Source organism: Bubalus kerabau, chromosome 17 (genome assembly GCF_029407905.1).
Source record: "Bubalus kerabau isolate K-KA32 ecotype Philippines breed swamp buffalo chromosome 17, PCC_UOA_SB_1v2, whole genome shotgun sequence".
Taxonomy (NCBI): Eukaryota; Metazoa; Chordata; class Mammalia; order Artiodactyla; family Bovidae; genus Bubalus; species Bubalus kerabau.
The window spans coordinates 46,617,252-46,631,641 of NC_073640.1; the positions used below are offsets into that span (position 1 = coordinate 46,617,252).

General features: G+C 47.8%; 1 protein-coding gene across 1 annotated transcript in view; it reads right to left on the reverse strand.

Moving 5' to 3' along the window:
- RHPN2 (rhophilin Rho GTPase binding protein 2) overlaps positions 1 to 14,390 on the reverse strand; it is a 69,145-nt gene that overhangs the window by 7,345 nt on the left and 47,410 nt on the right. Inside the window, exons 5-11 of the mRNA XM_055551311.1 lie at positions 12,636 to 12,713; positions 12,150 to 12,274; positions 9,947 to 10,113; positions 7,157 to 7,344; positions 6,596 to 6,752; positions 4,746 to 4,865; positions 3,083 to 3,277 (exon numbers count right to left, since the gene is read on the reverse strand). Of these exons, the coding sequence (XP_055407286.1) occupies positions 3,083 to 3,277; positions 4,746 to 4,865; positions 6,596 to 6,752; positions 7,157 to 7,344; positions 9,947 to 10,113; positions 12,150 to 12,274; positions 12,636 to 12,713 (1,030 nt within the window). The remainder of the gene's footprint in view (positions 1 to 3,082; positions 3,278 to 4,745; positions 4,866 to 6,595; positions 6,753 to 7,156; positions 7,345 to 9,946; positions 10,114 to 12,149; positions 12,275 to 12,635; positions 12,714 to 14,390) is intronic.

Genomic DNA, 14,390 nt, shown 5'->3' on the forward strand with positions numbered 1-14,390 from the left:
AAAGCTATGACACCTAGAGAGCATATTAACAAGCAGAGACATTACTTTGCTGACAAAGGTCCATACAGTCAAAGCTATGGTTTTTTCAGTAGTCACGTACACATGTGAGAGTTGGACCCTAAGATTTGGATGTCTAAGCGCCATAGACTTGGACCAAGGCTGAGCACTGAAGAATTGATGCTTTTGAACTGTGATGCTAGAGAAGACTCTTGAGAGTCCCTTGGACAGCAAAGGGATCAAACCAGTCAATCCTAAAGGAAATCAATCCTGAATATTCACTGGAAGAACTGATGCTGAAGTTGAAGCTTCAACACTTTGGCCATCTGATGCGAAGTGATGACTCATTGGGAAAGACCCCGATGCTGGGAAAGATTGAGGGTGAGAGGAGAAGGGAGTGACAGAGGATGAGATGGTTGGATGACATCACTGACTCAATGGACATGAGTTTGAGCAAACTCAGGAAGACAGTGGAGAACAGGGAAGCCTGGCATGCTGAGTCCATGGGGTCACAAAGAGCCGGACACAACTTAGCAGCTGAACAACAACAAGCCAACCCTTCCCATGAGGCTAGTCAGTGTTTATCAAAGGATCCCAGTGCAGGCTAAGAATACATGAAAAACAATATAAAAAAAAAATAAAATCTGGGGAAGAAGACTGGCAACGCCAAGAAGCCTGAACCTCTATTCACAGGATGACCCTGTGGTTTCTTTCTGTTTCACACAGCGTTGAGCTCATGCAGGCTGCTCATCTACTACAAGACTGGTGCTGCCGCCCCCAGAAAACCTCACCAGGAGCTGTGCATCTCCCTCCTTCTATGGAAGTTGTCTCTACTTCGTAGCCACAGACTACACTGCATGGACAAGGTTGCCAAGGAAGTAGCCTGTGTCCACAAAGGAGAATTCTTGAGTGCATTCTTGTTTCCACCAACCATCTTGGTCATCTGGAGCAAAGACTTTGATCTCTCTAAGCCTGCATTGCCTCATCTTTAAGATAAGGGTGAGAACGAGTAAAATGAAATTCTATACACATCTAACAACACATTAATGTTGTTCCTCAGTTCAGTTCAGTTCAGTCACTCAGTTGTGTCCGACTCTTTGCGACACAGCAAAGAGTGGACCGCAGCACGCCAGGCCTCCCTGTCCATCACCAACTCCCTAGCAGATCTCAAATCCTCAAAAGACATTAGCCAACTTTACTACTGACAAACTCAGGATTCTAGCTTGAGGAGGGTTCTGTCTCTAGAAGCTGGTCCCTGAAAATGGGGTGGAACTTCAGAGACTGGGGACAGAGGTGTAGTAGGGAGTGGAGTGGGAGGGGGCTTGGTCAAAGGGGGTTCCCTCAATTGGGCTACTTCACTCCCTTTCTTCTAACTCCTGGAAAGAGTCTAGTCATTTTTGACTGTAAGGTCACCTTTCCAGGCAACCGTCCACCTCCCAACTCCTGCCCTTCAAGGCAGAACTGACCACTACCTCCCCAAGGGCTATAGCAACTAACCAGTTTATTTCCATATTTCTAAACTCAGGACAGTGCTCAACACCTTAGAAATGCTTAGAAAGTGCTGGTGGTACAAGATCTCATTTATATGTGGAATCGGACACAAACTCATCAGCATCTATTTATGATTAAAAAGAAAAAAACCTCAACAAAGTGGGTATAGAGGGAACAAGCCTCAACATAATAAAGGCCACATATGACAAGCCTTGAAAAGTTCTCCTCTAAGATGAGGAACAAGACAGGGATGCCCACTCTTACAACCTTTATTTTACATGGTACTGGAAGTCCTAGCCATAGCATTAGACCAAAAAAAAAAAAAAAATTAGACATCCAAATCAGAAAGGAGTAAAACTGTTACCATGTGCAGATGACATAATACTACAAACAGAGAACCCTAATTGTTGTTCAGTAGCTAAGTCATATCTGACTGTGCAAACCCATGGACTATATTTGAACTAATGAATGAATTCAGTAAAGTTGCAGGATACAAAATCAATAAACAGAAATCCATTATATAAACAGAAATCCAGTATATCTATTCACAAATAACAAACTGTCAGAAAGAGAAATTAAGAAAACAATCTAATTTACAATTACATCAAAAATAATAAAACACGTAGGAATAAATTTACCCAAGGAAGTGAAAGATCTCTATACTGCAAACTATAAGACACTGATAAAAGAAACTGAAGAAAACACAAATAAATGGAAAGATATTCCATGTCTGTAGACTAGAGAAGTTGTATTGTTAAAATGTCCAACTGTTACATATATATATATGGATATTGTTATACTATCCAAAGCAATCTACTGATTCAATGCAATCACTATCAAAAATCCAAAGGCATATTTAACAGAACTAGAACAAATAATTCTAAAATTTGTATAGAACCACAAAAGATCCCAAATAACCAAAACAATCTTGAGATAAAAGAACAAAGCTAGACCTCCAGCATGAAATCATGCTCCCTGATTTCAATTATAGTATGAAGTTACAGTAATCAAAACAGTATTAGCGGCACAAAAACAGACACACAGATCAATGAAACAACACCTTCTAAGATCAAGCCTTGGAGGAGGAATAAGGATGCAGGTGGCTTTCAAATCATAGAGTTGGAGGTGACAGACAGATAGCAAAGTGCATATTTCCATTAAAATGGTGGTATGTGGGTGGGTATGGAGCATAGGGAAAATGTCCAGGTAAAAGGCAGTTCCTGGGGTCTCCTGACTATCAGTAGTGGCTACAACCCCAGAGGAGGTCATGAGACTTCAAGGAAAGGAATCTAAAGGAAGGAAACCAGGGAGAGGAGACCCTCAAGAATGCCAAGAGGGGAGACTGGGATTGGGCAAGGCAGTCAGCGAAGAGTGGGAAGGAAAGTCGGAGCACAACCAAGGTGGCAGGACCCTGACATCACAGGTAGCGATATGAGGGGCAGGAGGGGGTCAGCTGCCACTAAAGGGTCAACAAAGACCATAAAGGAGGCCCCAGATCTGAGAATGAGAAGGTAAGGACTCCAGGGCAAGAGGAGCACTTGAGCAGCCCTGCCTCTCATGCAGTGCACTCTGCACTGGCACCCACGCCACTCACAGACGATGTCGGGAGCATCGGTCAAGTTCAGGAGGTCATCGTCCTCCCGGAGCTGAGTGTACTTAAGCTGGGACCGCTGGTGCGCCGCGGACAGCACCTCTTGCAGCACCTCGATGTTGCGGAGCTTCTTGCACAGGCTGGCCTCCCTCATGGACTCCTCGTGGTGGGTAACAGCTCGGCACAGATGGGATTTCCCTGCCCACAGAAAATCAACACCACCAGTCACGTGTAACAAACTGCAACGTGAGTACTTCATGGAGAGCCTGAATGCCCAAGGATCTGCCCAGAAAGGTGGACATTCTCTTTCCTGAAGGATCTGCCTGGAAGGCTTCAGTCCCTCTGAAATGTGTGTGCAGTATGCTCACTTGTGTCTCTAGAACTATCATTCAGCAAACATTTACCAAATGTTCTAGGCATTAGAGATAAAGCAAAAGCTAGCCTCTATATTCATTGAGTTTGCATGCTCAATGAATATAGAGTTTGAAGACAGAAAAATAACAAGCAAATAAATGTACAATGGGTCATGCGGCATTAAGGTTCTGGAGAAAAATAAAGCAGAAACAAAAATAATAGGCAGATGTAGTACTTGAGAAGATGGGGAATGAGGAGTCGCCCTTCTATGATGTGTGATCAGAAAAGACCTTTTAGGAGGTTAACTTAAGTACAGCCCTGAAGCATTCCCAGAAGAGCAGCAAGTGCAAAGGCCCTGGGACAGGAGCATGCCTGAATGTTTAAGGACAACAAGGGGCTTGGAAGTTTCGCTGGGGAGAGTGAAGGCTGCAGAGAAGGATGGAGAATGAGGCCAGAGAGGAACAGGAGCCTGACCATGTCCAACCTCAAAAGCGCAGGTGAAGACTCCTATCCTTCTCTGGGTGAGATGAGAGCACGAGGGCTCCTGGTAAAAAGCTGGGCAAGCTGTGTGACCTCTCTGGACTGCTCTCTCCCCAAATGAAAACTGGGGATCATACCACATCTATGTCATAGGGCTGGGTGAGGTTTAAGTGAGTTAATGCCTATTAAGCAGGCACCACGTAAGCATGGCTTAGACCAGGGTGGTAGGTAAGAAGTGATCAGATTTGGGATATTTTTCTAGGTAGAGTCAACAAAATTTGCTAATCAAAGATGGGTGAGAAAGCAAGATGAAGGTAAAGAGTGAGTCCTAGGTTTCTGGCCTGCAAACCTAGAAAGATGGAGTCACCATCACTGAGATGGGGAAAGTGCGTGTGTGGGATGGGGGGCAAGTTTGAGTGGTGGAGGAACTCAGATTTGGACACAGAAAACTTGCTCTGAGATCTGTTAGAGACCAAACTAGGACAGTTCATTATCAGTTCCTAAGTGTGGCCTACGAAATGCGTGCTTCCAGAATAGGATGACCAAGGACCATCCCCTGGACCACTAGGGAGCTGGAAGACTGCCAAAGCTCTGGCTCCACTGTGGGAGGGCTGGGTGCACACAGAACCCATGAGAACACAGCTCTGGAAGCCCGCTGAGGCTAGAGGACTATGCCTCCTGGTTTCTGAATCCAGAGTGGCCACAATGACTCAGAAGACCTACTCCCCAGGCCCTGCCCTGGCAACCTGTCTGGGGGTGTCAGTTAGTGGGAGCAGCCGGATGGGTCAGATGGGACACAAGGGAGGAAGGGAGCAGGAGAGCCAGCACGCACCCAGTAGCTGGCGCTGATGCACATTCTTCAGGGTGGCCAAGGGAGTCAGTCCCTCTGGCATGTGGCTGTAGAGCTGGGACAGGCACTTCTCCTGGTGGTCCTCATCTTCACCAGGCTTCACTGCAACAGGAACCGCAAGATAGATCCTTTCTCATAGCTGTGGTGTAGCCTTTATACATGGCTCCACAGACCCACTGAAATCCCGCTTTCAACTACATCCCCAGCTTAACAAGGCACTTGGGATAATAGGTCTCCTTTCCAGCCCTAGCCACACCCAGGCAATCCAACCCAAGGTCTTTGTGCAGGGGGGCCAATCCCACTCTAGGGGCTCATGATTTGGCTCCGAGCCCCTGATCTCTACTTCCTCCCAGTCACCCATCTCACAAACCTCCAAGCACAGCCCTGCCTTAAACCTCTGAGGGCCTCCCTGCCTGCACCCTCCCTGGTACACGTCCATTCCTAACTTCACCAAACCACCCAGCACTACCTCAACAGCCTCCGTTCCAGGACCCAGTCAGATCCTGTTCTCACTCTAGCTGTCCTCTCCTTCCTTGTTCCACTGGAAAAGTCCCCCTCAGAGTCCCAAGTCTAACTCAGATGGCAATGCCTGCCTCGGAGGAACTTCCATGACTATACCAAGGACTCCAACCTCTGCCTCATTTGTGTTCCTACCTCAATGACTGAAGCACTGTATTTCTATTGGTTTACCCGACTAGTCCCGCTCAAAAGACTATAATTATCCCAGCAGGAGCAGCTAACACAGAGAGCGCTCCATATACAAAGCACTATATAGCTTCTCACAGAGGCACTTAGTTTTCACAACAGCTTGTGAGATAGGATCTCTTCATATTTCTATTTTATAGATGAGAAAACTGAGGCACAGAGCAGCTAAGTAACTTGCCCAAGATCACCTAGCTAGTAAATGACAGAGCTGAGATATGAACCCAGGCAGTCGGGCCCCAGAGGATGGCCTTTCCATTACTTGGAGGGCTGCCTTGATGAGCACGAATTGCAACAAAGTCCCTTCCCCACCTACAACCTCAGATCAGAGCCAAGACTAGGGGGAGGAGAGTGAGGCGTTCATCCTAGGCTGAAAATTTAAGCAGGTGTTCTAAACCCAGCCACCAAGGTATATATGATAGTTTAATACAATTTTCTAAGTATCAAAATGAATGCAAAAATATTCAAGATGAACATCAAATTTCCTTTGTTTCATGCTCCAATGTGGCTCAGCATACCACCGTTATTATCTGCGTCTTCATTTTCTTTTATTAATTTGTTTTTGACCACGCCACACCGCATGTGGGATCTTAATTCCCTGACCAGGGGTCAAACCCGTGCTTCGTGAAGTGGAAGCATGGAGTCTTAACCACTGGACTGCCAGGGAAGTCCCAACCAGTGTCTTCATTTAAAGTTTTACGGTGTCTTCTTTTAAAGTTTTAATCACCGTGGATTTTTGCCTCAGTTTTGATTCATCTACAATTACATGTTAAAACATTATCTCAATTACTGAATTCACGGGCATCCCCTTAGATTTTGTGTTTGAGGTGAGTATCTCCCTGATCTAGCCCTGGTCCTAGATTCCAGGCGAAATATCTCCATGAAGCTGTCAGCTCCACCCCAGGCAGGAGAAATGCTACCCCCTCCCCCTCCCACAGCAGGACCACATCACCCCTCATCTCACCCTGTGTGACAGCTGCCTGGGCCCACGTGCAACCCCCACCCTCTGCCCCCAGGCTGCTGAGCATCTCTCAGGCAAGCAGAAAGCTCTCGCTCAGCTCAGTGTCACCCAGAGGCAGCAAGCCTGCAACCCTGACCAAAGCCCGGAGCCCCAGGCCGCCCAGCCTTACGCTGGTGGTCGATGAGCAGGGTGGCTGTGAAGTAGTGGGCCAGGGCTTCATAGTGGTGGGCCTTCACGCAGGCCAAGCTGGCCCAGGAGTATGGGATGTTCTCCTTCACCGGCTCCTGGTTCATGGCCGTGTGCAGCTGCCGATAGACCTCTCCCACCTAGAACGGAAGGAACACTGGGAGTGGGGAGCCTGGCACAGGGGCCCTCACGTATCCGGGCTGCAGAAAAAGAGCCCTTTCTTCTCTGTGCGGCCCCTGCCAGAGGCCGCTCCGCAATCTGGGAGCTCTTCCAAGGGCTCCCAGCGTTGCCAGTGTCAGACTTAACAGGGAGACTGGGCCACCATCATTATGCTGGTCTTTAGGCTCAGCTGCAGATGGAATCAGTGATCCGTATCTGAAACACTGACTTGCCAACAAAACGAAAGCCAGTGCTCTGGCCAGCCAGGGCGGGCAGGCTGCCCAGGTCACAGGCAAGCTGCCGTGGGAAGCCCTTGCTCTCTCCAGTGGGCCCCCACCAACGCACCCTGCTTGCCCCAGAAGTCAGGGGAAACAGCAAGGCTTACCTTGGCCGCTTCCTGAGCCACCTTCACCAGGAGGAAGAACTCGTTCTGGAGCCCAGGGAGGCAGACCTTCTCAAACGTGCTTTCTTGGGCTTGTGCCAGCATCATTTTGACCAGCACACTGAGCATGGCGGGGCTCATGTCGTAACTTGGAGTGTGAGTAAACGTCTCCTTCAGGTAGTTTAAAACCCCTGCAATTGGAATTGTTTTGAGCATTAGTTAGGGATATCCTGTTTATTTCACCATGCTGCTCAAGAATATAAAAAACGATGAAGCAAAAATATTAAACTAGTGTCCCAAAGCATCTTTAGTAAACTCTGATTCTCAATTACCATAAAAACCAGCAATTCCACTCCTGGGTATAACCCCACAGAATTGAAAGCAATGGCTTAAACTGATATTTATACAAGAATGCTCATGGCAGCATTATTCCTAGTAACCAAAAGGTAGAAACAACTCAAATGTCCATCGACAGTTGAGATATGAGGATAAATCAAGTGTGGTATATACATACAATGGAGTATTTTCAGCCTTGGGACTTCCCTGGTGGCCCGGTGGCTAAGACTTCATACTCCCAGTTCGATCCCTGGTCGGGGAACTAGATCCCACACGCCGTAACTAAGATCAAAGATCCCTTGTGCTGCAACTAAGACCTGGGGCAGCCAAATAAATGAAATAAATCTATTTTTTTAAAAAGGCAAGGGCTTCCCTGGTGGCTCAGCGGTAAAGCATCTGCCTGCCAATGTAGGAGGCGTGGGTTTGATCTCTGGCCTGGGAAGGTCCCACTTGCTTATAAGCAACTAAGTCCCTGCACCGCAACGACTGAGACTGTGCTCTGGAGCCTAGGAGCCACAACTACTGAGCTCACATGCTGCAGCTACTGAAGCCTGCGGGCCCTAGATCCCATGCTCTGCGGTAAGAGAGGCCACTGCAATGAAAAGGCGTTGCTGGGCAACCAGAGTAGCGCCGCACCCCCACGCCTGCTATCCACAACTGGAGAAAAGCCCACACAACAATGAAGACTCGGCACAGCCAAAAATAAGTGAATCAATCTTCAAAAAAAAAGAAGTCAATTCTGACACATGGTACAACATGAATGAAGACATCATGCTACGTGAAGTAGGTCCATCGCCCTGAGCTGAAGTATCTGGAATAGTCAAATTCATAGACACACATGGGCTGCAGGGAGGAGGGAATGGAGTTTTTGTTTAATGGGACAGACTTTCCCTTTGGGGTGATAAAAAAAAAGTTCTGGAGATAGACACTTGTACAACAGTGTGGCTGTACTTGATACCCTACTCCTAAAAATGGTTACAATGGTAATTTTGTTATGTATGTTTTACCAGTAAGAAGACTTCTGTTTTCCAGTTCTCTTCCAAAACATTTACATCTGTATCAAGCAAGGAAACCAGCCTGCTCCCTGTCCATTCCTGTCTCACCTGGGCCCTTGTGAGAAATTCCATATGTGACTAGGCATCTGAGGGAAGCGAAGGAAGACAGAATGACTAAAGGACTCGCAGGCGGTCATGCTCACTCTTAACCTCTGGGTCCTTCAGAAACTCGAAGCTTTTTCCCCAGAACCTCAGGGAAGCTCAGCTCAGTGACTCTAGTGGAAATTTTCATGCTACAGCCCTCAGCTGACTTCTTCTGTGTTAGAAAGGTGTCACAGCATTAACTGGCAAAGCAACCTAGAGCTGAAACAAAACCTCCTGGCAAAATCCCATCTGACTGGTTCCTCTGGTTTTGCTGCTAAGCGCAAGCTGCCCTGCAGGAGGAAGGCCAGGGCGGCAGGCTTTCTGGGGTCCACTCTGACTCTGTTCTCAAGCTTCGTTTTGTCCACGTCTCTGGAATCTTAGAGACAGGCATACCTGCTTCAGATTCTTCAGAAAGAAAGATGAGCCCAGAAAAGGATTTACAGTGAAAGAATTCAACTCCCACATGAAATTTCAGCATGATGTTTTCTCCCAAGGGATCTATCTATTGTTTAACCAAACAATATCATGACCAGCCCAAACAGCAAAGCCATGGTTCTTCACAGCCTTGCAGAGGAAAATGAGATACCCCCCAAAATTTTCTGCCGGGGTAACACCCCAAAGTAGAGTGACAAGGACTGGCACAGAAAGAAACTTATTATGGAGCCAGCTCCGGGCATCACACGGTGGTCAGCATTGTGGCCACTTCTGCCTACAATCCCTATGCCAACTCCGCAGGACACAGCTAGAGGGGAGTCAGCCAGGACCCTTGAGCGCCCATGAGACAGGCCTACCCACTGCACCCATGGGCTGCCAACCACCCCCTGCTCCTCCATAGGCTGGTGCTAAGTGTCACTTAGCAGGGAGCCAAGAAGAGCAACCATGGGTGAGCAAGCTTCTCAGAATTCGCATAACAAAGGCACGGATGGTAACACTCACTGATGAGGCACGCTGCCGGATGAAAGAAAAAAGAAAAAGCCTACATTCTCACCGCTTGAGAAAACTTATTCTCTTCTTCAAAACTGTATTCAAAGACACAGTTCATCCACTGCCATCCATGGGGCCACTCATTCGGAAAAGATTAATCATTAACCACTGTGTACATGAGCCACAGTCAGACAGAGACGACCGGGTTTGAGCCAGGAAGCAATTTTCCTGATGGGAAGAGTCACCAGCTCTGGAAGCTGGCCGGGCCCTTTCAGGCTTCTGAGGCCAAGCGTGGGCCTGGGGAGGATCCACAGACCCCCTTCAGCTCAGGTACCAGGGCCACTTGGCAGAGCCAGAGCTCTATCTCAGCGACAGCACCTCCTTGGAGACGTACCTGCGGCTCTCTGAAAGGCATCCACCGTGCTCTCCAGCCCAGCTTCTGTCTGTCGATTGCACCGGGTGCCAATCTGTGTATAGAGGGCTCCGACGTTAAACAGGATGCTGGCCTTCTCCAGCAGCAAGTTCTGTTGGCTGACCGGAACCCCGGTGAGGGAGTCATACCTATGTAAAAGAAACATCTTTTAAGAATATGGATCCCTTGGCTAGTGAGTGCTGTTTGGGGGTAAAAATGGACAAAACTTATTTCTTGAATAAAACTCAAAGATGCACATGCAATGAGGCTTTTATCTCAAGCAAGACAATGGGCCTGCTCATACTGTTAAGACGCCCACAAGCACAAACAGAAACGGGGCTGCTTCTCAATCAGGATGTCCTTCCGTGGGTGAATGGACACACAAACTGTGGTACAGCCATACAGTGGAAAACTACGCAACACTTAAAAAAAAAAAAAGAAATGAACTATGAAGGCATAAAAAGACACAAGAAACCTTAAGTGCATGTGACTAAGTGAGAGAAGCCAATCCAGAAAGGCTACCTACTGTATGATTCCAACTATATGACATTCTGGAAAAGACAAGACAGTAGAGACAAAAAGAATCAGTGGTTGCCAGGGCTGGGGAGTGCCAAGGGGTGGGGATGCCTAGGGGGAGCGCAGAAGACTGCAGGGTAATGGAACCGCTCTGTGTGATGCTATAACGGGGATGCATGTCATTGCTGTTTAGTCGCTAAGTGACATCTGACTCTTTTGCGACCCCATGGCCTGTAGCCTGATAGGCTCCTCTATCCATGGGATTTCCCAGGGGAGAATACTAGAGTGGGTTGTCATTTCCTTCTCCAGGGGATCTTCCCAACCTGGGGATCGAACCCAAGTGTCCTACATTGGCAGGGGAATTCTTTACCACCGAGCCATCCGGGAAGCCCACATGTCATTGATCATTTGTCCAAACCCATGGAACGTATACCACGGACAGGAACTGTAAACAGTGGGTGCTGGGTGATGGGCAGCCACTGTAAGTACATCAACTGTAACAAATGTAACGCTCTGGTGGCGGATGTTGACGGTGGAGGAGGTGCTGGGTGTGCAGGAGCAGCGGGTGTTTGAGAACTCTCTGCACCTTCCTTTCAATTTTACTATGAACCTGAAACTGCTCTAAAAAATAAAATGTATTTAAAAAAATAATAAGGCTGCTCCTACATGAAATGTAGCAATTACTAACCCCTCATAATTCTTCCTAAGGCCTTAAAGACTCAAGATATGTTTTAAAGTTCATACATTGACCAGGGTATAGATATGGAGCTTCTCCCTAGTTCAGCACTAAGAAGTCACATTTGGAGTTTTCACTCATGTGCAGGCAGCTAACACACCTTTAGGAAACGTCATCTGCCCTTCCTTTCAAAAGCAAGCATCAAGAGCCATCTGCTGTGGTGAAATTTAACTCTGAATATGCTTCTCAGCTGCTACGATTTACTTTCATTTCACATACTCCTTGGGCTTCCGTGGCGGCTCAGATAGTAAAGAATTCACCTGTAATGCCCTGGGTCAGGAAGATCCCCTGGAGAAAGGAATAGCTACTCACTCCAGTATTCTTGCCTGGGAAATCTCATGGACAGAGGAGACTGGCGGACTACAGTCCGTAGGGTCACAAAGAATCAGACAAGACTGGGTGACTAAGCATGCACATACTCCTAAGCAACTCAGAGAAGAGGTATAGCACCTCCGAGACATTTCGACAGCACTAATCATCAAAAGTACCAACTCTGGGGAAGAATCAAAGATTCTGCTTCAGTTTTTAATAGCTCTGATCTACTTCTGTTTGCTGCCCTGGTCATTGGGAGAAAACTTGATTCCCACCTGGAACAAGAATCTTGCTTCTTGTCAGTTGTACCTCAGAGCCTTGGGGTTTCCCTCACGATAAAATGAACACACATATAAACACACACATGCCTCCTCTACACACACACACAAATGCCTCCTCTCCTCGGCTCACTTGCTCTGAGAGGCAAGACTCCACTGTCTGTCGGAGCCCTCTCCCTGTGGATCCCCTTCATAAACAAACACCCGTTTATCCACACATCTCCAGGCTCTCCTCTGTTCATGGGACAACTGGAAGGAGAGGGCTGCAGTGCAGAGGAGCCTCGTGTGGGGCTGAGGCTCCCTAGTGTGGCTGGAGATAGAAAGCCCCAGCTCAGGCACCTACCAGGTAAACAGGATCCCCATCTGTCGGGTGGGCGGGAAGAATCGGCTCTCCACAAACCCCAGCTGCATGAAGTAACTCATCAGCAGCTCTACTCCCGCCTCATTTCGGCTGGGCGTCCGACAGGCCTGAAAGGACAGGAACCACCGCAGGGTGAGTGGGTGAACAGAGAGCAGACGGACGGGCCAGGAAGATGCTCACACACAGTTTCTCTGGAGCCTGGGCCCAGCTGCTGGTATCATGAACTCTAGGAGAGCTGGGAGGAACTCATGAGTCCTGGAACCCAGCCCCAGACATGCATGTCTGTCTCCTCTGTGGTCTTCTTTCGTGGCAAGAAGATGAATGGATGTTTCCGACAGCCCCTCCCTAACACCCCCGACCACCACTGATTCTACAAGACTTCAAGTGCAACAATGGGATCATCAGAAGACTGGACAACCTCTAATCATAGCCAGTCTCCTCTCCATCCCGCTGCACATGGAAACGTACTTGTCTGAGATCCATGAGATCTGCTATTTCATCTTCGTAGAGGTAGCTATCTTCACTGTAATGTTCCAGAATAAAATCCTACAAGAAAAAGGAGATACTGTAAGGTGTGACTCAAAACCAGAAACAGGTAAAATAGTAATATCTAAGGTATGCGTTTATGCCAAGTCAATTCAGTCATGCCCGACTCTTTGAGACCCTATGGACTGTAGCCTGCCAGGTTCCTCTGTCCAAGGGATTCTCCAGGCAAGAATACTGAAGTGGGTCGCCATGCCCTTCTCCAGGGGATCTTCCCGAGCCAGGGATTGAACCCACGTCTCTTTAATCTACTGCACTGGCAGGCGGGTTCTTTACCACTAGTGCCACCTGGGAAGCCCATAAAAATGTAGGTAGAATTCATAAAAATTTATGGGAACATGTACACTACGGTGATTTTCTAAGTGGTGGGATTTATTTTCTTAGTTTTGTTTACATATATTTAAATTATTTTGCTTTTGTTGTTTTGGTTAAAGGGGGAAAAAGTAAAAGTGAAAGTTGCTCAGTCGTATACGACTCTTTGCAACCCCATGGAATTCTCCAGGTCAGAATACTGGAGTGGGTAGCCTTTCCCTTCTCCAGGAAATCTTCCCAACCCAGGGATCAAACTCAGGTTTCCTACATTGTAGGCAGATTCTTTACCAGCTGAGCCACAAGGGACGCCCAAGAATACTAGAGTGGGTAGCCTATCCCTTCTCCAGCAGATCTTCCAGAACCAGGAATGGAACCAGGGTCTCCTGCACTGCAGGTGGATTCTTTACCAACTAAGCTATCAGGGAAGCCCAGTTAAAAGGGAAGTTGTTTTCTATTTAAAAACATCTTGGCAGGGGACTTCCCTGTGGTCCAGTGGCTAAGACTCTGCCAATGCAGAGGTCATGGTTCCATCCTTTCTCAGGGAACTGGATGCCACATGCTATAACTAAAGATCCCACAAGCAGCAACTAAGAATTCGAATGCCACAACTAAAGATCCTACATGTCGCAGCTCACGATCTGAAATGCCACAATGAAAATCGAAGACCCACCCTCCCCCCGTGCCACAGCTAAGACCCAGTGCAGCCAAATACATAAATAAATATTTTTTAAAAATTAAAGTGCCTTGGCAGCAGAGCGAAGTGACTTGTGGAAGTGACTGTGAGTTCAATCACACTGGCAAACATCACAGGTATTCAGGGGCTCAGACCTTCATCTTCAGTGGGGACTTCACACATGGCAAAGGCAACTCATGTCTGGGGACTGTTATGAGACCTCAGGGTCTGTGATAGGAACCCCTGTGAGGGCACTTCCACGAACAAAGCACCCCAATGAGAACCCCAGCTGGGTCCAGTGTTTGATGCTGGCTCTGGGAATTCATTCAGTCATAAGACACGTTGGTAAGCACTGGCAGTGTGCCAGGCACTGTACACAGTGCTGGGGCTGCTTCAGAGAACAAAACAAAGACCTTGCCCCATGGCACTTATAATCTCACAGGGGAGCACAGACAGTAAGTAACAGGCATAACACAGAGTTCCCCGGTGGTCCAGAGGCTGGGATTCTCTGCCGTGGCCCAGACTCAATGGTCAGGAAACTGAGATCCCGTAAGCTGTGCTGCTGCTGCTACTTGGTCACTCAGTCGTGTCCAGCTCTTTGCAACCCCATGGACTGTAGTCCATCAGGCGCCTCTGTCCAAGGGATTCTCCAGGCAAGAATACTAGAGTGGGTTGCCATTTCCTCCTCCAGGGGA